This window comes from Pogonomyrmex barbatus, unplaced genomic scaffold, assembly GCF_055798465.1.
Source record: "Pogonomyrmex barbatus isolate J1 unplaced genomic scaffold, ASM5579846v1 scaffold7, whole genome shotgun sequence".
Taxonomy (NCBI): Eukaryota; Metazoa; Arthropoda; class Insecta; order Hymenoptera; family Formicidae; genus Pogonomyrmex; species Pogonomyrmex barbatus.
The window spans coordinates 6,244,011-6,269,230 of NW_028297171.1; the positions used below are offsets into that span (position 1 = coordinate 6,244,011).

General features: G+C 35.0%; 1 protein-coding gene across 8 annotated transcripts in view; it reads right to left on the bottom strand.

Annotated features, from left to right (window-relative positions):
- trc (Serine/threonine-protein kinase tricornered) overlaps positions 1-25,220 on the bottom strand; it is a 129,051-nt gene that overhangs the window by 31,878 nt on the left and 71,953 nt on the right. For 2 of the 8 annotated variants that reach the window (XM_011645634.3, XM_089083506.1), the window contains exon 1: positions 9,436-10,391. The exons of 5 other annotated variants lie outside the window; for them this stretch is intronic. Coding sequence is in view for 1 of the 3 variants with exons in the window: in XM_025219423.2 (XP_025075208.2) it covers positions 16,434-16,437 (4 nt within the window). In the remaining 2 variants the exon portion in view is untranslated. Of the gene's footprint in view, positions 1-9,435; positions 10,392-16,433; positions 16,457-25,220 lie in introns of those variants that run through there. One more of the 8 variants, XM_025219423.2, reaches the window with a different exon arrangement.

Consider the following 25,220-nt stretch of genomic DNA (forward strand, 5'->3'; position numbering starts at 1 on the left):
TTGAAGAATTTGCATAAATAATAAATAAAATTTACAAAGATAACGTGGAATAATTTATAATTTGATTACTCTATTGTATTCATTGTACTCATTTTTTGATGATTTCCCAACAAAAATTCCACAAATAATTGAATTAAAATATATCAAAACTGTAAAATTTTTTAAAAGATTAAAATTTTATTTTTATCTTTTAATTTAAGAAATTTAATTTTCTTAACTTAATTTCATATTTTTTATCTTTCTCTTAATAATTTCTAATTCGATAAAATCCTTGTTCAATTTTCATGATAAACATAAAATCTTTATCAAAGACAAATCAAAATCGTCTTTACACACAAAACTTGATTAAATCAAGACCTCAATTTTCATTTTTCTTTTTAAAAGTCTGTTAACATTTGAAAAGAGCACTTTATTATAACATTGTTTTTGATTAAATTTTCTATATCACATCTATACAGAATCTCAGATTTTTCAATCGAATGCATTCAATTAGGAGATCCATTCATAATGGTAATGGAGAGTGAATCGTGTACATACGCATACACACGTATAACAACACATACACATACACATTCGCCTTTCGTGAAAGAGATGCTTTTGCTAGCTTGGTGGTCTCTTCGTGACCGATTCCTTAGCTCATCCTTCGCAGGAGATGATCTACGCCAATGCACGGCATTCTTCGCAAAAAGATTTTACGATCGCATCATACTTAAATAACTACTTCCAAACAAAATCGCTCAGCCCGAATTCTAACATTCTAATTTGTAAAAAAAGAAGCATCAAAATACTAAAAGAAATCAAGAAAGAAAGCAGTGAAACTGAGTTGCTGAATTCAGACTTGCCTATAATATAAATATTAATCGAGATGTAACTAATAATTTGTAATTGAGATTTTTACAAAATATGTTCAATAAAAAAATTACTCAATTAATTGGAATTAATGAAATAAAAACTGTCTTTTTGAAATAATCTAGATTTATGGTTTTTGTTCAGAGCAAGATTTCTGTAAAAAGAGTTTTGACAAAAAAATAATCACTGCATGGCAATTTATAAATTTATCACATTAAACATGGGAAAGTTCCACTGTTTTCTCTGTTGCGCGTCTGATAATTATTGATTGTTCTCATATCACAGACGTGATAGATGCTGTGTCAGTTGAGTAATCGTCTACGTGGCGTTTTCAGTTTGGTCAGCGAGGTGCTATCGATTCCATGTTAGCCAATGCAAATGAATAATTTCTCACCTTTAATTTCTACGGCAGGTCGTCGACCCGAGTGCATCCGGCATTCGTCGTGAGTCAAGTTAAAAGCTAGACTACTATTTGTATCGCACATAAAACGTATGATATATATTCTATGGTTTCGCAATACATCAAGCAAAGTGTGATGACTTGGTTCGAGCGCGCAAAATAATTGAAAAAGTTTCTCGGACGCTAATAAAATCGATACGTGGCGAGCGGAGGCAAAGCGTTCTATTCGACAAATGGCCGCTTTGTCTTTTGTGGAAACTAGGACTATGAGTTTCTAATATCAAGAGCTTTTGGCTGGAAGCCAAAATTCCGAAAAAACGAGATAGGTGTCGGGATTTCGATAGCCGTTGATAAGACAATTTTCACTCAACTTGCGTTTATTTTTCAATATCAATACAAACTTTAATCTCGATTTAACTTATTTTTTCTCTCTTTAAAAATTAGAAAAAGATAAAAAATAAATTAAATCAAGATTAAAGTTATATTGATAAGAAATGGACATTAGAAAAGTATATTTTTCTAATCGAATTAAAACAATTCACTTAATTTTACCTTTTAATATTTTTAAAACCCAGTAAAATAAAATAAATGAATCAAAAAAACTAAAATAATAAATAATTATAAAAGTGCTCGAATATTCATCACGTGTGTAAATACGTACACATAGATAGTTCAATTTATAAAAGATTAAAAAAAGCGTCAAAGAAAAACTATCACTTTAAACACATTGACATTAATATAATCACGAGATCGAGCGAAAATGATCATAGTGATTGTCATTCACTATAGCAACGGCACGAGTTACTGGCGGCAATAACCCTGTCATCGCTCATTTCATCGTCGACGATATAATTTATGCTTCGAGAAATTGCGGGAGAAAAAGAGGGTAAAGTTCATCGTTGGCAGAATGTTAATTGCAGACCAAAATACTTGCTGTGAATGTTTGCAGCGTGGCATACACACGAGCTTGAAATACCGTACACGAATTCCTACCTCACACTTCGTTTAACGTTTACATGTTTCTTTTTTTCGTAGCAGTTTTCTCTATATACTAGATATTGCAAAACGGCCGAAGTTCGTTGTGAGAAGAGACACGCGGAATTAATTTTAGAAAATGAAATAATATACAATACACAGTCGAACATTGGATATAAAGAGATAAGAGTTAATAAACGTGCAAAGAATAAATAAGTTTGATTTTAATAAAGATTTTGTACGCCAAAATCAAACTTTAAAGAAAAATGCAGCCATGTAATTAGAATACAAATATTACTAAATATGCTACGTACTTGTGTTTAATTTATTCTACGATTTGTTATTTTTCCTGAGTAATAAATAAATTTTAACAAATGTAAAGATATACAAAAAATATTTCACATATATGTAAATATAAATAAAAATTTAATAAAGATTTGATAAAAAAATAATAAAATTAAATATATAAATATTATTAATTAGAAAGGATACATAATAATAATTAATACATATCTCTATTAAAAATAACATCTAACAAAGATAGAACAAGATTCTAAAAATGGGTCATACGTAACTTTCTCAAAGTTCTTAGAGAAAAGAACGACTTACTCGCGCAATCGTGATCGATGGTCCGTTACATAATGTTCAATTTGACGGAACGGCTTTTATGTTGACATCCTATCCCATGTCAACATCAAAATAGAAGCTTGCTGTTTGTTTGAATTTTGTAATAGCACGCACACTCAACTTAAGGTGTCGAGAATACCCATATTAAAGTGACCCATATTATGTAACGCTCGCTTATACTTAAAAAAACAGACTTTAATTTAAATTTTAATACAGAACATATGCAATAAAATAAAAAAAAAATTTCATGGATACTTAATAAAAGCATTTGTATATACGTGTGAGCACTTTTAATATTTTTAAATTTTTATACATCAAATAAAATTAACAATCCAAAAAATAAACAAGAGAGCTATTTATAAAAGCAAATCAATAATTTATATACATTACAGGTATCATTTTCTTAATAGTATTAGAGGATATAATGGTACAATAAAACAATAAAAGCGTAATCTACTCAAAGATTAATAGGCAGACACGCAAGTGGAAGCTATTAGCAAATAGATCAAATCGAGCGTTACCTATTGGGAAACTTTTCTACTTGCGGCTCATACATCGAACTAATTTGTACGTGAGGTCAGTGTATTTTTAGATGGAATCGTTTCGGGGAACAGTCATATCGAACTCAGAGATGTCCGACTAACGATCAGCGGCTCGCGTTTTCACGCCGTTGCGTGTAAATCAACCAAGAAACCTGTTTACATACTTTTACCTGTTTCTGAGGCGCCAGTCTGCATGTTAAAGCAGTTACATTTCGTTATTCTCTTCCAAAATAAAATTAAATGAAGGGATTGTGACAAAACGGAAATAAAAATTGTAAAGAGAATTTAATTTTGTTGAAATTCCTGGATGTAAATAATCCCAAAATAAAATGGAAAATTAATTAAATTATTTATATTTGTTTTCTGTTGCATTCATACATTATTGTTGTATTGATTAATATCCTGTTTCACCTTTTCATCTTTTCGTTTCTTTCTACATTAATATTTTTGTCCAATAAAAAATATAAAAAAATAAAACGAATAAAGAGAAATATTTTTAAATCATTCTGATCATATTCTTTTTCTTCCCAATAGTGACAAAATTCCTCGGATAAATAATTTCGACGCGAAATGACTGTTGCGCCTCGTCGAGAAATTTATGAGCGTCGGGGGAGCAAGGTTCCACCTTTATCTGCGATGAACACGCCGGTCAATTTGTAGTTTTTGGACCACGCGTCTTAAACCCACGGTATTCCCATTATGGGAAGTTATTCCCATCAAATGGCATCAAGCATTGGCGATTTATGGACTTTATACCGACCGTAACCTTTGAAAATATTTTCACGGAAATCATCACGCAATAAAATTTTACGATAAAAATAATTTAGATCAAAAATTTTTTTCATCTTTTTCCCTTAAAATTTTACGTTTCTTTTTAAATATTTGGAAAGACATATAGATAGAGAATGGTTTTAAAATAATCTTTGGTGCTTTTATAACCCATATATTTTAAATATTGTATGCATGTTAATATTTGTTAAACGTTTATTTGATTTATTGTCAAAGACGTTTATCATTTTTATGTGATACTTTATGTATGAGACATTCATACACCTACCGGAGATCAAGTCCGTAATTTGTAAGATACATTTTAGATATACGAAATCTCATCTAAAGTAAACTTTGAAATTATAGGCTTGGTTCGCTCGAACTCAGAAGCACGTTTCACATGCAATCTGTCAGACTCGAAATTAGGCAAAAACGGCTATGAATATTTTACCGTTGAAACAGTCTTTTTGTAAACATGTGGATCTTGTATTGTTAAAAAAAAAATCAATAGCTTTAATAGTTTTAAGAGATCAATAATTCGTCATTATATTCTGTCATCATTCTATCATCTCTCGTAAAGAACAGAGAATAAATATAAGAATAATCTTCATTGCATTTTTTCATACAAATAAATATCACTTAACACAGTAATTATCAAAATTATTTTTCAAAATGCAGAACATCTCAATATTTTCCTTCTCATTGTAAATTACATCATTGTAAATTACAATTTTTACGATTTCCAATTTCTCAAAAAAAAAATACATCTTGAATTATAATTTGATATTGGAAAGATTAATTCCTCTCGTGGTGCTGCATCCTATCATCCATGTCACACGTTTACATTCTTCGCGTCCCTTTCATATATAACGATAGTATCTAGGAATCAAGCTCGCGTTGTCAGAGGCCGTTGTTCTAGACGTACGTATACACGCATCGAAAAAGCCGATCTACTGCTGGCGAAAATGGAAGTGGCACTCATGCCACGTTACTCCGGCGAGTAGCCCGACAGCGGCGTTATCGATATCCCTGTCTTTTATACCGTCACGATGATATCTCCCCGATAGCGATATCGCCGCACGGTAACTTCCGGCAGCAAGACAGGCACAATTCAGTATTTAGGTCAAACGTAACCTGTGTGCGTGGAGAAAAACAGACCGGAGCTCGTACGAGGGATGGGAGATTCCAGAAGATCCCCGTCATTCTCATCGTTCCCTCTTTTCCGAGATCCGAATTGTTATTTGGGTCGAGATACTTTGGGAGATATTCCGTGTGACATAGATGCGAGAGAAAAATGCCTACCGAGCGTCTCAGAAAATATATATCAACACATTCGATTTGGAAATATAATATTAATAAAGAAAAGTTGCATTGCAGTTTAAAAAAATTTAGATTTAATTTTATTTTTTGACTTTTATTTAGCAAGTTTCTTATTTTTAGCAATTCTTTAATTGTTAGTTTATTCGTGCTTCAGAAAATATTAAAATTCAACTTCATATTATCATAGAAATATAAAAATCTCTAAATCTTTCATATACTATAAAATAATAATAAAAATACAAATTCAAGAAAATAAATTTTCGAATAGTGGTAGATAAGGATATAAATATCAGTCTGGATGTATCAATGTTTCAACAAAAATAATCAAACAAACTCGATATGTTTTTTTTTTAGTTAAAAAAACATAAATAAAATATTATATTATATATTCTTATTATTATCTTTAAACTAAGCTTCTATTTTTCCTCGAACATTCGCTTTGCGCTATCACAAGAATATGTATGTACAGATGGATATATAGAATGTAAATACATGTGAATGTCCGCAATGTATCGTGTTCAGGTATGTAAGCATGTATGTAAGTCCAAATGTGTAGATCAGTCATTCCCGCGGAAGGTATTCGTGTTACGGATACCTGGATCGGTAGCGACATCCTCAAGCGTGAACCGCATGATCTCAAAGTTATGTCTCGACGAGTCTGTCTTGTTTCCAACAACGTAACGCCAAACTCTCATACGTCACGTTTGAATTACAAATTCCACATACAGATTGTGATGTGCTCGATGAAAGAAAGGTGATCACAATGGCCGTCACGAGTTTCTGTGCCACGGATACTCGGACTCTGAGTCACTCGACTACTCGTTCGTTCGCTTGCTCGGGCCGCTCGCATTGTGATCTTTCACCTAGCAACGCATTGGTTCCCAAACTGGACATCGCAAAAGTATCAAGGAAAAAAAATATCAAAGATTTTTAAAAATCTATCTATACATTTCTTACTCGAAACTTTTAATAATATATAAAATATTTTAAAAACCCATTCAGGATAATATATACATGAGAAAAAAAATTACAATAAATTCATTTTCTATATTATAATAAAATATTTCTTTTTTAATTGCGATCACTGCAAATATGTCTATGATAAAATTCAATATGCAATTAAAATTTGTCAAAGATGTAAAAATCGAATATATCAAAAGGAGTATAATGTCGAACGGTTTGGGAACCTCTGTGTTAACGGTTTTAAAATCTCGAAGCAGCAATTCCCGCCGGCTGGCACAGAGGAAAGGAACGAGATACGATCCCGATCGAGGATAATGCCCGCTTCGCAATCATCGAGTGCGTGACCCGCGTTTCGCAACGGTTGACGCCGCGATTCATCGCTCAGGAACTAATAAAGCATCAATTAGACCCGCAAAAATTTGTCCAGAATTATTCGTTTGCTTAAATGTCAAACGTAAAACGGGAAAAGATATAGACTTTTTACTCCGAATTTAATTGAACAATATATGTTCCTATTACTCGTAATTAACAAATAATATTAAAATCCATGTGTAATAATCTTTCTAGTAAGCTTCTAAAAATTACCAGAATTAGAAACTTTACTAACACCTCTCAATCGTTTGTGATGAGGCATAAATATATATTTCAAACGAAACTCCACAATGTGATCACGTCTTTCTTCGCGGCGAAAAATACGTGACGTTCGTTCGGAAATCACTCTCCGTTGGAAAAGCGCGAAAGAGCGAAACCAATGTCGCCTGAGAGAGAAATCAGAACACGTGATGATCGCAAATACATACGTATTTTCGCAAATCGACGAAAGCGTGCGAGATCTTGGCGAGCGGCCGAGGTAAACAGGCAGCTTGGCGATTGAATCGTGGAAATTCATATTTCAAGACCAAATTAGAACGTTTTCCTCACATCAGAAACCGACACGATTCTGGTCTATTATTTTTCTGCAACGGGAAACGAAAAATGCATTCAATGCATCATATGGTTTGCATTGATTTGCATTGACATAAGCAAAACGGTTTCATCACTCACGTAAGACTTTGGTCTGTTAATAATAATAGTAAAATGGCAAGACAGACAGCTTCTTATTTAATTCTAGAATAGTATCTTTTTGCTCGTTTACCTTTAAAATTTTATTAGTAAAACAATATGTTATAAGCAATCTACGTGTACGTGTGAAAGAGACACATACTTCACGAGTTTACCATCGCGCTCCATTCATTGGAATGTAGTTCGCATAACGGAACGACACGATCGTGGTATCTTTGGGTTTGATCTACCTTCAAGGTTCTGCGGAAATACGCGTATTCATCTTTCTGAATATTTACACAACGGCCAGGAAGAGATATATAGTTAACTTTTCTCGCCCGTTCGGAACTTTGATGGATGCATTAGCACCGTCAGCCTCTTCTTTTCTATTTTGCCATACGCGGAATATCTTACGTCACTCGGGATCGAGCCGTTGCGTCGTTATGCAAAACCAAGACGCATAATGCACGTCAGGTGCATCAGCTTTTCCATATGCACGCACGATAGATCGTCGATAGAAATTGACTTCGCGAAAAATATCACGATAAGCCGTACTTTTCTATAACGGGCGTGAGAATAAACGTGATAATATCGCGTTTGATCGTCGCACAATTTGCACTAAATCTCTAAAGTAGGAGTCCTAATGAGAAATAAAACCAATTAAGACCTTATGACAAGAATGATCCGAAAGAAATTAAGCATCTCTCAGATAACAATAATGTATAATAACTATTATATTGTGTAGAAGTTATATGACAATAGATTATGAATGTAATGAATTAGCTAAATCGTGTGAATGACTTGTGAAAAGTAACGGGATAAAGTTTTAAACACCTTTAAATTTTAAAAAGGAGAGAAGAAATTGAAAATGTTATTTAAAAAGAAGTATTAATATTATTCACCTAAATAATATGAGTGCCACGACAAACGATATCAAACATAAAAATTAATTGAAAAGGAATATTAAAAAGATAGTATCTCGAAATTATTCATTAATGGACTGCATTCAAGTTTAATCCATGATTAAAAGCAAGTCCATTATAAAATAATTGAAGAAAACTTGAGCAATGCATTTCCAACGAGACACGGAAAAAAGATATGTTTACTTCAACATCGAAATGCACAAATGAGATATTTACATAAATGAATGCATGCCTATAATAAAGTCTGATATTAATATTCACAAAAATCAATATCCACAAAAAAGATATCGAATGAATCAAAATAAAGTCTGATAGAAGAAAATTTATGCGAAACGTATTTTTCGTTTTGCAAGCAAAGTTTCAAAATTTTGACAATCACCTTTAAGGACGTATTATTCCCATTTATATTTATATAAAAAAATTATGAAAAACTTATAAATTATTTTAAACTGCATTTAAAAATAATACAAAAAATTTAATAGTGGATTAGAATTTAGATCAAAAGTTATTTAAATAAATAAGTAAAAATGTGTTTTAATAAAAATGCAATTAAAAATAATAAATCTCGATTTTTTTATAAATATTAAATATTTAAATATTTTAAATATTTTAAATATTCAAGATTATTTATATAAAGTTTCATTGCGATGTAGAGATTAGTTGTTCTGTAAACAAAAATAAAAATTTTAAACACGAAACGAGAGTGGTGATATAAATAAAATAAAACATTTATTTACAGATTAAATTTCTACGTCGCAATTTCTATGATTATTTCGTATTTAAGCACCTTTCTATTAAAGTATATTTCTACTTTCTTTATATTTAAATAATTCTTGATCTAGATTTTAAAAATTCGTCGCAAAATTCTTGTGTATTTATGTATGTATCGCACTTCTGTACGACCTAGAATAACCTATAATTTTTTCGTTGTGAATAAAATCAGGTATAATCCTTAATTCCCTGAGTCGTTGAAGCAAACGGTATCTTCCTCGCGCGCGAGAAACGTGTGGCAGAATTGTTTGCGTACCTTCGTTATCGCTCGCGGGATGATCTCACGACGAGGCGCATCGTCCGGTTCGGCACGGTCAGCTGCGCGAGCTCGGCGCGGCAGAAGTATCCAATTTTAGCACTCTCGCGATGCAACGACAGTCAGTGTCAGACGGCGTACTCGCGTTGGAGTAACTCGCGATGCGCACTGTCGAGAGTCTCGGGTTGTCTCCAAGTTCGATGATGCACGCGTTTTGCTCCAGAGACTCTTCCTTCTCTCTCCGCACGCTCGTAGACACACGGACGCATACACGCACGCATACGAACGCACACTCAACACATGTACACATACACATACACATACACACACACACACACACACACACACACACACACACACACACACACACACGTGTCCGTCTTCTTTCTTTTTTCCGTTTGGTATACCAAAAGTCACCTCATTTTTCGCGAGTCTCACCGAACAACGAGCCCAAAGAGAATTCTATGCGTCGTACAAACACGAGAGATCCGACACGCTCGCATGGACGAACGAGGCGAAGCGTGCGAGTGCCGAGTGGCGACTACTTCAATTCCTTCGGCACGCACAGCGAAGAGGGAGGTTCGCATCCGAGGGATGACGAAGAGGCCCGAAAACCCGATGTGGACTCCCGTCACCTGATCGCCGTCGAGTCTCTATCTCTCTTCCACCTCCTTCACTTCTCTCTTTTCTCTTGCTCCGCTACCCCCAACTGCGAGTAGGTCACATTCTCTGGAAGCTCCTGTGCGAACGCGCACAGTCACGTGTCGCGTTCGCAAATCCCGATGATCCTCGGCGCCCCGAAGTCCGATGTGTTTTTCAGAGGATCGATCTTTCTCTTTCCGTCGATCGCGAGGGAACGCGAGAGACGAGAGAGTGAGAGCCCGATGGAGAGGAACTTCGCGGGGACGACGATGCGGCAGGGTGCACGGTTCTCGGTCGTCTGAGCGCCGATGCGGAACCTGGTCTCTCGCGAGCGACCCTCTCGCGACCGCTTCCGCCGGCGCCGACGTGCGTTCGCCAATCGCTCCGCGCTCTCGTTCCCCACTGTCGTCGGTCACGGCCCAATGATGGAGCGCGGACGAACGGACACTTATACCGCGCGCACCGATGGCGCGAGGGCCAATAAACGCATCCAGGCATTCGCGTCGAGCAGGCCGCGCTCAGGGCTTTCTTCCGTCAAGGCGAGCTCCTCGCGTTTCTCCTCTCTTTCTCTTTCCCTCTCTCTTTCTCTCTTTTTTTTCTCGACTTGGCCGGAGTCACGAGATTTGAAAGTAAGCGCGCGCGGATCCGGCACACGGCCGCGGCGGTCGAGGCGTGATTTATCGCGGGGGTGGAAGGAGGGGAGGGCGCCGAACGCGCGGGGTATCATACCGCGTGAACGCGTCGTTAACGAGTCGCGAAGGGGGTCAAACGTGAAGGGTCCGGCTTCGATTGCGCTTTCTAAAAATTAACGACTCCAATAGCAAGCGGGTGTGCCCAGGGAATTCATCGATCAGTCGTCTCCGATGCGAAACGCGAGGCACTAAGCGATTATCCGAGTCGTAACAGATAGATATAGGACAGCTGGATAGATAGGTGAAGGTGGCTCGTGTTATTGAAACAATGGATATTAATTGAAAAATTACATTGCAGTAGACTAACATTGTACATTTTTACATTTATATAAAAGCTTTAGGTGATTTTTTTGTGCATTGCCTAAGATTCGCTTCTTGTGCGATAGCAGCTCTAAGATTAATTACGCGACATTGTGCTTGACAATATCCTGCATAGGGAAAACGTATCTATATGTGTCAGTAACATGTTTCTTCGATTTCGTTATATTAATCAATTTCATTCGTGATTGGAACAAGTGCATATTATCTTTCAGCAGATTGATAACTTCCAGCAAGATATGAAAAGTTTGCGGAATTTCTTATTTCTACGACTATGTTGTCAGTGGAGCATATTTCAGATGGATCTGAAATGTATATCTCTTAAGAAAATCGAACCCTTCATAGTGAAACCAAAGCTGATTTGGTTTTTGTTATAGAAAATACATAAAAATAGCTCGCGTAAAATCGCGCAGGATTGATTCATCTCAACATATGTTCAAAACAACACAGCGTACATTTGTTTCTTTTCATACAAACGCCGATAATGTCAATTAGTAATATATTCTCAGGAAAATAAAGATTGAGAAAAAAAATTAACGTGTGCTTGTTCTTATCAATTTAAATTTGATAAACGAGTCCAACGAGTTCTTTAGAGAAATTGAAATAATCATCGAATAATCAAGAAAAATATTATCTTTCGAAAATGAAAAAAGGAAAAAAAAAGAACTCGTTATTTATCCTCACTTCTCAATAATTTTTTAATTAAAGCTTAATCGACGAAAAAGAAAAAATCAATCTTCAATTTATTAAAAAGTCCAAGATCAATTGAGATAACCACGTAAAAGTCGACATTCTTCCTGGTAACCTCAGTACTTGTTACGAAATCGTTTGGAGTAATTATCGCACATTCAATAATTTCCGTCATCCTGGGAAACCAATAACCAATATTACATTGCATCGCTATGTCGCGTTGGTCCCCCCAAATTACTTTGATCGTTGTCGCTGGTCTAATGACCAGCACCTTTCCCAGGTCGTCATGTATGTGTCGTTTGCGAACGCGGGTTGGCCCGTGCGTGTGCTAGATACGCGTACACGTGAGAATATTGATTCAAACCGCGTCAGCTGCTTGCTTGCTCGCTCGCTTGCTTGCGCTCGTCGCGGCTTGGTTACCCTACCGCATTTCTAACCCACATTCACGTGCACCGCCACGCGGCCGCGCACAAGTTTACTGACTAGGATATCGCCGTTCCAAACGGCTCTCGATGCTTTCCGTATCGGATTTGTCGAAGGAACGGAAACCGCCGACAGTTAGATCGTGAGCCGCGATTGTAACTTAACCACCCGTAATCGTTCGATCCTCAATCCTCAATCGTCTCAATCCTCTCGAACAAAAGCCTTTGTGCCATCGAAAGAAAAGAATAGAGCGTACTCAAATCCGAAAATGATTCCCCGATTTTCAAGGCGATTTGTTAAAAATTTCAAATAAAATGAAAATATTGATAAATAAATAATTAAATAAATATTGATTGTCCTTAATATTTTCCAGTCCATAAAAATGTGTAATTACAAGATAAAATTAAGTATCACACGAGTTTCGATAATTAAATTTGAAAAACTTTAAGGACTCTGAACAATTAATATTTTATATTGAATAAAATTTTCAAACTTTATTTTCAAAAGCTGCAAACAATACATTATGATGCATAACAACTTTTTTAAAACTATTAAAATAAATATCTATCTTCATTAAATAAAATTGCATCAGACACGAAATCGTTATTTTCAATATTGAATATTGGATAGTAAAATTAGCGTGTTCTCATGTTTAAAACAGTGAATGAGTCCGTTATCATTAACAATTCAGTCGTAAATTCCTAATTATAATATAAAACCAAAATATTAGAGAAAGTAACTTCAAAAAGATTCTTTAAGTTTCATTAACTAATGAAATTCTCTGATTTTTCAAGACGTAAAAAATTCTCTGAAAATTCCAGGTTTTTCCAGATAGTAAACACTCTGTGATAAAAATCATCACAAAACTGTCAACGTTTGAATTCTTCCTTTTTTTAATTTTACATGAATTAAATTCGGCGATGTGAAAAAATTGCATTGATACAAAGGAATTGTCTGACTCGCTTGTAAGAATAGAAGAATAATCTAAAATGCGTACAAATTTTACATTGTTTCGAGCAATTTTTGAGAGATATTCTTAGGACAACGGTTATTAAAAGGAGAATCTGAAGATGAATATGAAGGGTTGAATGTGTCCGGAATATTCCGACACTCTTTTGTGCAACGGAATAGCGGATTGATAATGGAATCAGGCACATCACTGTGTAATTGCGGAAGCGAGAGATCGCTTCCGATGTGCGACCCGGTGGGAATCGTTTAATCGTTGCTTCCTTAACGGGAATCTCGCGGGCGGGGTCGCGACCGCTATTCTTTATCCGGCGTGCATTATACGATTTTCCTAATGCAGACCCGGTCTGGTAACGTGTACCGCAAGTGCATCCAATAATGTCCACCGTCACGCGAATGGTGGCAGGCAACATTAATCCGGTTAATCCGTTTAAGTAAGTCGAATCCAAGCTTGATACGCGTATCCCTTGACCGTAAAACCTTTTGTTCGCTTATGACCACGGAGGTCGATGATATTCCGCGGAAGTCGACAGAGTTCACAATGTCAGCGCGTTTCGCGCAATTATGATTATTAGACCACTCGGCGAGTCCGATTCGGCGATATTTGCAATTCGAATTCAATTCGCCTAGATCAGATTCGACGATTAGCGCGCCTCTACGTGGGTACGGATTTGCGTACACGTTGCTTGATGTTTATCTCGTAATTCACAGCGACCAGCTGTAATAGCGGTCGCGATAGCGGGTTGAAATAATTAGGCGAAGTACTCCTAATGACGATCGTTAGCCTATTAAAACCCAGTTCGTTAAATTTAACCGCAGCTTAATGATGTCTGGTCTCTACTCTCTCTCTTTCCCCTCCTCTCTCTCACACCCCTTCCCACACATCCGCACGCACGTACACATACACATGTACGAGTTCTAATTTCAGAAATAATAGCAAGAAGTCTATTAGATTCTAATTAGAATTCATAAAATTATTTTAAATGTCGAATAACTTAAATTGTCAATGTACGAATTTCTTGAAAATTGTTAAAACACCCGTGTTTTTATTTAATTATAACAGATCATAATGATCCTTTTTTAAAGAGAAAATGGCCGCTGAGGATAAACAGAATCTTACATTTCAATTTACAGAATGTCCCCGAGCTATTCCCTCTCGCCATTCTTTGACCCACTTCTTGTTCATCTTTCTTCGGCAAATATTTGATTGACCTATCTCGTTAAATTTCTAAATTGAATATCTTTGCAAACAAATCTCGAATTAAGAGATTCTGTCTAAAATATTAAGTAAACAACGAGTATCTATTTGTTTCCACTTGATAACTATCTATATACCTTTCCAACATTTTTAACGTTTTATGACTTACAAATTAAGAGCTACATGTTCACCGCTCCTCATCGTTTCGTTAAGGAAAATTCCATTCCAAGTTACGCGAAGAACTTTTCACTCAAAAAAAAAAAAAGACGGTAGTGGCGAAACCTGCGTGTCGAGGGAAATAAAAAGTTAATGCACATGCTGAAAACGTTATTCCGGAAACATTGACGCAAAAGCGTGAAACCCGACTCCTTTGTTTCTGGGCACGCTCGACGATCTCGAACGGATGCATTGACCCGCTCAAAAGTACCGTTCTCTAATTGCGGTGAACGCGGAACCGTGAAAAGTAACGAACGCAAGGCAGAATCGAAATTGATAGTTTCGAGGCCGCGGGACGAGGGATAAGAAAAAGTGGTCGGAATGAAAGTCGCCTTTTTAGGATCTGACCTGAAAAGATCGTAGGAAAAGCGAGCGATATGTCGCAATCGATGTGCAATCTCGGGCTTATTTCTCTCGGAAGTCCGCCGAATCAATATTTCAGGCGAAATCGTAACGTTCTATGAAAAATGTTGACGATTTCGTAAATTTAAAATGAGAAACACGTTTCGCGATTGTTCTCGTATGTTAAAAATAAAAAAATATCGTTTATGACATTTAATCCCTTTTTGCTGTTTGCGCATATTTTCTGTCTTTGCTGGCGTAGTATTGTTACGAACGTAGAATTTATTTTTAACAGATCTACATAAAAAAACTGACACGTTTTATTTATCGTAGAGATAAAACAACTGAAATAGCTTTCATGTGAAAGCGTAGTTTCGTTCAGGCTTTAATGGGTTAATATGTTGCAGCGAAAGGGTTAACCGACCATCGTTGGGAAGACACGGCCAAGCGTGCAGTCGAAGGATTATGCAAGTTTACATAATTTGGCCGGACGTGACTATCGCCCGTGGCTATGCTCGATCGCGTTCTCAGAGTAAATTGCAGATTCCAATGTATGAACTAACAAGATAGATCTCGCTGCTCCATTTATCGTGGAAAGAATTATACGCGAGGATGGATTCAAAATAATTTAAAACTACTGATTTCGATAGTTGAAAAAAATAAGGAGAATAATGTAAAACTAAACGATAATTAATGTGATAACGTATATCAAAGAAAAGAAAACTTTCGAAATTATTTAAGGTAAAGAAAAGTAATTAGCTAACGTAATTTTGCGAATATAAAAGAAAAATAACTAACAAAAATTCTTTACATACAAAATAAATGGCCGTGAAATGATACCATAAATTAGAACAAATTAAATTTTAATCCTCCTCTTTTCTTTTTCTTCTTTCCCTCTTTTTAATGCCGTAAAGAAATTTCACAATGCGATTACTAAACTTTATGTACTTTCATCCTTGTTCCTCAAAAAGAAAAGAAATGTGACTTTCGCGCGAATAACGCTACATTATATACGTTACTTTTTATCTTCGTTCGATGAGACAAAATTATTCGTGCTATAGTAATCTAATACTATCCCACAGTATATTTATTTCTCATAAAAAAAAGTTGCGGACTTACCGCTTTCGTGCATTAGACCCTTCGTTCCATTTTGCCTTATTCGCTTGCCTGACAATCGCCATCGGAAACTAATCATTGTTGCACGTTACCGAATAGAAAACCGTGCGACCAACCGTAAAATGTTAAGGGATTGCCGTTAATGTGACGTAAGACGCTTCATTGCACGTTATAAAACGCGTGGATGATTTCAAGTTTTTGCATCGTGCTGATGTAATCGAATCTTTTCAACTATGAAAGATTCCAATACATAATAGTTTTAAAAACTATGCTCTGATAATATTTAACTTCTTCTATATCTATAAAAATTTTTTAAATATCTTCAATTTAAAATAAAATTAAAAGTTTCGCACAAAAGTCGTTCAAGCGATAAATTATTCAATTGTATTATTTACCCATTTTGTAGATGGTTCTTTCTGACACTAAAGCCATCATTACTAACCTGTAACAATAACAATAAAAATACATCAAAATATGTCAGTTTACAGATAAACAAATCAATTTTAGATTAGTTTTATCGATAGAACAAAGAAGTCGTAAAGATATCGTTTCCACAAATGTACAAATGTGATATTTTCTATCACAATCAGAGATATAACTTATTCATTTAGACTGATGTAAATGCAATGCTGATATAATTTAAAAAATGCAATCAGTATAATGGACGACACAAAAAATAATTTTATTTACTTAATTATATTTAATAAAAATTTTAAAGAAAAAAATATTACTTCTACAAAAGTAAAAAAAAATATATAAAATATATAAAAAATATCCAAATAGTATACATATCATAAATTAAAATATTAGATTTTATTAATTTGAAACTTATTTTTATATTTTCTAATAACAATTCGTGAATTTTAATTATAAATTTTTATATTTTCTTAAATATTATTAATAACTGTATCTTTCAATTTATTAAATAAATTAATCAATTAAGCTAGAAAAATATCAATTATAAATCGAATTTTTTCAGATATTAACTTATCATAATATCCATAATGTAAAAAGAATGCAATTTTTCAAATATCAAATTACTAATTCCAATTTTCCAGTCTCATTTTAGACATGTAACATTATAATAAATTGCAGTTGCGTAAAATACAAATTGGATATTTGCTCGCAGTAAATAATTACATGAAATTGTCTAACGGAACCGATAATGTCGATAGCGCAAGTCATCGTGGTAATAGTCGTTAATACGACAGAAGATGATAGTAACTGAGTCAATGGAATAATATTCTCTTGAACGTACAAAATCGCCGGCGAGTGAAAGGAAGCCTCGGTGAGAATAATAGGAAACATTTGACGAAATATGACCGTAAAAGTTGTGTTAAACAAATGTCCAGAACTGATTCACGACAGAAAAATTTGTACAAAAATCCGCTAATTCGGAATTAGTATTCACTTTTCTAGTTTTGGTTACCTACGAAAGTTTGAGATGTACATTAGTTCCTTTTGCATTAATTCCTTTTGCGTAATGAGCATAATTCTACCTCTTCCAGCCGTAGAAGTTACAACTAGATACTCAAAAGAAAAATTACGAAAGTCGTCACTTTTCCCAACTTTTAAAATTTCAGTGTAATTCGTAGGGCTTCGGGACGGAATAAAATTAAAGGTTCGTTGAACAAAATTCGGTTTAAGATAGCAATACAGATAACACTTCCGTTATTCATTCGCAGACCTTTAATTCGCATATCCGATTCGGCTTTCAACTTTCAATCCGAGAAATGTTTCTTATTATCGGGGGATAACTCGCGTCGAAACTTCTCGCGAGAAATAATCGTCGCGCGACCATCCCCCGTCGGTTCTGGGACACTCAATAAAATGGTAGCCGGTTATTGTCAAGCGTGGCTTCTTTCCCATTGCTGCCCGTGGGAATTAAGCGCACCGGTCCGCCAAACAACCGCTACGAACTGTCGAGGACTACCGCGAAGCGCTGTTGCTCCTGAAGGCGATGGTATTACCGTGCTATGGGCGGAGAGTATTATAACGTGTTTCTTCCAGCTAGTCACGATATACAACGCGGCTAACATGCGATAACTATGCATGGACCATACACAGAATCGCTTATTACAACGTATAGCAGCAGGGTGAACCGGATCTGAGGCTAAAACTCTTCGTGTTCATTAAATCACTCGCATTCACTTCGGATCGGTCCGCTAATTACCCACCAGGAAACAAATTTATCCATTAGCGATACGGATTTCTCTTTGTCTCCCCCTCTCCCCTCCCCCCGTATCTTTTTTGTCTGTACCCCGTAACTTTGATGTGATTCGCTTTCTAAGTTCGCTCGCTGAAACATGCTCTTTATAGAGGAATTCAGTTCCGAAAATAATTCAGTAGACTTGAAAGTCGAACAAACGATGCTATTGAGACAAACGAAAAGTATGTTGTAGCCAAACTTCAAAACTACTTAGTTTGATTATCTTTTGGAATATTAAGCAACTATTTATTTCATGCCGTCAAGATGTCAAAATATAATCTTATTATTAATAACTATTACTAATAAATTATAAAAAATGTTTTAGAACCAAATATATAAAATATCTTCAAACTGTTTAGAAGATTAATGATGCATAAAAAATTATATTACTTTCTAAATAATATATACTTTCTAAATGTTCAAAAAAATTTCTTAATTTTTATTTTTACACCAGATATATTTAATTCTGCTTTCGTCTCTTATGCTTATTTATGAATTTAGTACATCTAAGATATTAAAGTTTGCATGTAAAATTGAGAAATTTTCATAAAATATTAAATTGTTAAGATATATCGCAATTTACAAAATTGACATTAATATAGTATAATATAGTATAATATATAATATAACATTTAGCTAAAGCTTATTTCGTTTTCCGACTTTTCTTCAACATCAGGCTGTACATATAATATAATTCCACATATGCCAGACTTGAAAATAATTTATTCATTATTCTCTTTCGAGTTAAACGGAACAATTCATAAAAAAATGTAGTATCAAATGTCTTGTATAAAGCTATTATTCCTCTTCTTGTCTCGTTTGTAAAAGAAAATCGAGTTTATTTTCAAGATAAAATTACCTTAATTTTCATTTTCTAATTCCGTCCCGTGAGGTATCTCATTTTGAGGTTTATCATCGCCAAGGTATAGAGATAATCTATCTGTTATATTTTCAGGGCAGCTCGTGGCAACGAGTTGGTTTCGACCGGAGGATCGATGCTCGTCTTCGAGATGTCGCGTCGGGTCGCGCAGAAGCAGATCGAGACACGAATACATGCTCGTGCGATCAGCTGTGCCGGATACTCGGTGGCCTCGAACGAAGCGATCCACGTGTGCATTCAACCCTTCTGAGTCATCCTATTCCCTTTAGCCCCGCGCGTGTTCCCTCTCATTGTAGCGGCTTTCCTCTCGAAGTGTGACGCAAAGTGTCGCGCCGAGGGAGAAAGCAACAGGGAGCAACGGAGAAGACCGTGGCACAAAGAGAGAAGGCGATAGAACGAGTCGGCAGGGAGAGAGTCTTATTGATTTTTTCAAACATCTGATCGGCGAGACGGAGGAGGCGAGAGATGGGGAGGAGGAGATCGCTGAAGAAGGATAGCGAAATGAAGCCAGAAGGGCCAAGAAGGAAGGAGTCTTTGCGTTCTCTTCCATCTCTCTCTTGTCCGGTGGCCTTCGGAGTTTTCAGCATCTCGTACCTGTGTTGCCACGGTAACAGCCTAGATTCAAGAGAAGACTTGGAGAAGATGCGGAGCAGATGGATAGTTCAGAGAGAGAGAGAGAGAGAGAGAAGGGGGGGGGGGGAAAGGGAGAAGAAAAGACAGCGCGAAGAGGAAAGAGCAAAGAGAAGCTCATGTTACGCGGTCGCGTCCTTTTGTTCCAGATTTCCGTCGTGCCACCCGCGGCAACCGCAAGTATTAACACATCGCAAAGTATAGACATGCAAATGCAACAATGCATTCAGAAGTTAGATGGGTAATTCGGCATGAGTACGTAAATGAGAGGGCACAAATATAGTTGAAGTTCGACGTGGTACATGATTAATGCGTGACTACCGTAACTCGATTGAAACTCGATTGAAACTAAATACAAAAAACATTTCCCTTGACATTTTGGACGAACAAGAGAAACTTCCATATGCTTTTTATTGGGTTAATTGCACATATCAAAGACATTTTTATTTATTTCTGTGAAGTTAGCATCTCATTTTTTATTTCTCTCGAAAATATTCTTATCTAAATTTCAATTATAAATATATTCTCGCATTTCCGATCGATAATCTGATTTTATCTGATTTTATCTGATTTTATCGCACCTTAAACACGTCTGTTTTTTTTCCCCAATTTATATCGTGACACCACCGCTAATCAGAACGGACAGCTCTCGGAAAAGTGTTTAATTAACAGTGTGTCCCCCCTGTTTGTGCTTGCCAAACAAGTGACCTACGTAACGTCTATCATTCTCTCATCGCTCATTTTCTTTGTTGAACTTATTTAATATTTACTGAGAATCTGCAAAATGATACGAGAATATACGTGTTCACGTATCTCTCTTGCATGTATGAAGCTACTGTGAATAGAAGCTTAAAAAGAATGGATATTGCGAGAAAAAACTACGAAAGCTACTTTATCATGGTGTCATCTTAACACCCTTCTTTCTTCCTTTTATCGCACAAAATATATCGCTATAACACTTTAATTTTTATTTATTACTCCAAAAAAAGTTGTTTAATGAATACATAATAAAAAAAAAATGAAAAATATTTTGTAGCAAATAATTACAGCATTTATATATAATTGTTTTATAGTATATTATAATTGTTATAATAAAAATAGAAATTATTTTTTATATAAAACATCCAATAAAAGTTTAATATAAATTAAAAATCTTTTTTCATTTTATCATTTTATATTTTAACGAATAAAATTCAATTCACATAATAATGAAATAAAATTTCTGAACTTTATTATAAATCGTATATAACCATAATGCATAAGATATGTCAAATATGGACGAAAAAATGTGGAGAAAGGAAGTCTATTTTATGGAACAAAATCTATCTCTATTGTAAATGAAAATCACAATTCTGATTGTGACAGATCGTGACAGATAGTACGATTATGACAGCTTAATTCTGAATACGACAGTTCTCATTACACAAGCGGCAAATCAAGCAAATGAGACATCAGAATTTCCATAAATATATGATGAAAACCGCAATCGCTCCGGTGATTATACGCGCCCATCGAAGTAGATACTCGTCCATTTTAGGGCTCTTTCACTACGCGAAAGTTCAGATTGCTTGCAATTATTTTCTCGCTAATCTTTTTGTGAAAAGCTTCCACATGAAAAATTGCGCGAGTATAATAAATAAATCTCGGTTCGCTCGCAAAATTATTATTTCATTCACACACTAGTGACATTAAAAAGGTCGCGCGCGAGAGTTATGATTTTTGCATCATCGCGACATATGCTTTTTTTTTGCAAACAATTCAGTTATTGCTTATTCAATAGGAGACAAATTAAACAAAATTGTATCTAATTAATCTTGGCAAACTATTTTCTTCACAAATAAAGATATGAGTAAACCAATATTTTCAATACTTCTTTGAAACGTTGACAATTTAGAAAGAAATATTCTTATAATAGAAAAGTTAATAATTATGTCATTATTATTATTATCTATATTTTCTTCTCTCTACAAAATAATAATATTTATCAATATTACTTTTTAAAAATAACCCCATTTAACTTCCAATTTAAGAGCAAATTCGTTGTCGGAGGATTCTCGGAAGGAACATAAATTTCGGAGAAAGGTCATCATTTTTCATGGAATATCAATTAACACTTTATATCTAATATAATGATATAACGATTATCACAGTTAAACGAGATCCATCTTAAACGGATTAAGATTCGCTCGGTGAAAAGGCTGCGCATCTAGTTACCATTTGCGACCTCGCTTCTGATTTCCCATCTCACCCTGGTTCCAACGACTAACCTCAGCATCTCCCATCAGCAGATCCGGTGGATGGACTCGGCACCCCGCATAACGATGGGCATTCTGCCAGACAGGAACATTCCGCATGCCAGAATACACAGAGCGCGATAATCCAACCGCTCGCGCCGCGTTTCGGACAAGGATTTAAGGGCGAAAATAAGGCTCTGTTGAAAACTGCCGTGGTTTGCCCGAACGATTTTCGGATGAAAAAGGATGACCACGTTAGCTCATACGACGATAAAATCGCAAAGTAAAGAGCAGAAATACACGCTTGATGCTAGAAGTTCACTTTGGAGGTTTCCGTAAAATCCTTAATCTTTTTACTAAAATTTTGCTAAAACTGCCAGAGAAAGGATGCTTATCTCGGCTAGAAAAATTTGCTCTGAATTTGCCTCTAATCATTCTCCATCTTAAAATATTTAAATCTCCTTGAAAAATAAACGTTCCGTAAGTTAAATTTCGAAAATGCAAACAGATAATAAAATCGTGTTCCCTCATTGTCAATTTCGGACAAATTTTAATTTAAAACCTAGTTAAAATACTTAACACTAGTAGAATATTTAGGTAAAATAATAATAATAAAACATTACTCAAAAATGGACATCTTTATCAATCTCATAAATTTCGGCTCCTCTATTCAATGAATTGAACGAGGGTATCTCGCAAACGTCTCGATATTGACGTGAGGCGCGAAACTTTGTGACGTATGTCATTCAGAATCCACATGCCATGTATTTTCGCGATATTACGTACACTTGCTTGTATACTCTTATATAGTTGACAGAAGCAGCAGCGTCAAAGTATACTTATGTCACCGTACACGACAATGAATCTTTTAAAAGACGGCGTGGGTGTACATCACGTGAGGTATGATTTCAAGTTGGCGTGACTCTGAGACCGCGGCAAAGGCAAGGAGCAACTTTATACTCCTCACGTGGGATTTACACGACGGAACCATTCAGACGGAAACGCTGAAACGGCGTTTTATCGCGACGGCTTACATACTTATACATATTTATAGGAAGACACATTGTGTTCCTTTCTTATGGCACGATATGCTGGCTATGCGCTATAATAGATTTCTAAATATGTTTATTTAGATTGTTGATGTTTCTACGATTGTGTGCTCCACTCGTTTCAACGAGTTTTAAGTTTATGCTAATAAGTTCCAAATTAATGAACAATTTAATGATTTGTCAATTACTACTTTTTTTCACTAAGACACACTTTTCACTAGGACACAATGTTTCACATCATTTTGATTTGGAATTAAGATAATATATGCATTCATCAATCATTAATAAAACTTCCTCCCTTTCCCCGACATATTGGGTCGGCTTATGAAAGTTTCATGGAAAAAAATCAGAATTGTAAAGTATCTTCACATAGATTAAACGTTTTCTAATGATCAATGATTTAGCAAGAAAGTGAAAGGCCGTGTGAGAGATCTGGCTTGCAAAATTTCTTGCTTTCTATCAATTTGGTCTAAATTCTAAAATCATATTTACGAAAATAAAACTTACAACAAATTCAAATAAATTAAACTAATTTATAAAAATTATTATTTAAATTTAGATTATTTTCTCGCCCAGTTTTTAATTTAATCGCATCTACTTGCATTATTCGTAATAAAGCAAAAGACATATATTATCTAATCCTAAAGCAAATATTAGAAATTTTTCCAATTTACATTTCCAGATAGTGCAATTATTCCTAGTAGTTTTTATCCATTATTTACTACGTAAATAAGACATAGTTACAACCGGAAGTTATACAAGTGAATTATTCAGGTAAAAAAATTATCAATAAAAACGTTGAATTAGTCAAGCGTGCAGCTCAAGTCGGAATGGCTGAATCGGTTAAGAACAAATCTGGCGTCAAACAAAATTAACGTCAAACACATCGATTGTAAGAATGTCGAACCGGAAGTTCCGAAAAGGAAAGAAGTTCTAGGTCGGGGGACTTCGTGAATCCGGCAGACGGTAACCCAGTTTCTCGAGATGCGTGGTCGGGTTCTTGCGATGCGTCACATACTACGTATGCCTATGTATGACATGTGTGGTTGAACATGTATCCGATCACGCATTCGCCAATCCATCATCGGCATGCACAGTCGTGCGTATTCGATTCTAACGTGCCGATACTTTCGTTCCGTGATTAGATCGCTCGCTCGAGTTCGCTTTTGTTTAAAACACGCCGCGAGAAATATAAATGAGCTCTCCTTTTCTCTCTCTCTCTCTCTCTTTCCCTCCCTTTCATCCGCCTCCTTTTCATCGACATTACTAATTATAATGCATGCATACGCTATTACACGTGTACACAGGGTGATTCATTAGCGCGCCTTTCATCTGTATCTCTGGCGTTTCTAAATTTAAAGTGGAATGACGCAAGTAAGTAATGAGTGGATTTAAACGATGCTTTCTATTCATCGCCTATTGGGAGGATCTATAATTCTTTTTTTTTTTTTTTTCAATAATAACATTTAACTTACATACTTAATTATTTGCAAACTAAAATATTTATTTAGCATATGTATGAACATAATATATAATTAGTAATATATATGCAATATTAATAAAACAAAGTTTATTTTAATTCACATATTTAAATCACATATTTAAATCATTAAATGCCAAGAATTAAAATGAGATGGAAAAAGTCCGTTCCATTTTATTTTTTATTGTTTGTTGTATTTTATTCGTTGAGGATGGAATTATTTTCAAAGATATTCATTACCGTCAGAGATAGATCGACTTCCGTTAAAGAACAATATTTAGCGGAAGTACGCGCTACAGAGCGAAAGTCAACGACCACAGCGTGCGTTCACAGCTTGACAATGGGATGCTTTTTCATTTATAATCAGTAAAAATCGTTATACGACAATTTCTGCATTAGAAGTATCCGTGACTTGCGGTATTGATTTTATTTTTCCACTTTCACTTTTATTCAAATTTCTTTTCATTGAAACTTCTCATGATTCGACAAATACTTTATTGCGCATATAAATCTCTTCACTATTATTAATCAAATATTAGAAAAGATACTGTCACTTTTTAATTTCAATTAATAAACTATTTGTCTACAATCGGATAGAAAAAAATTAAATTAAAAATAATAATAAAAATTAAAAGCTATTGATAAATTAAATTTCTAAAATATAAATTTTTAATCAAACTTAACAAAGAAGAATAAAAGA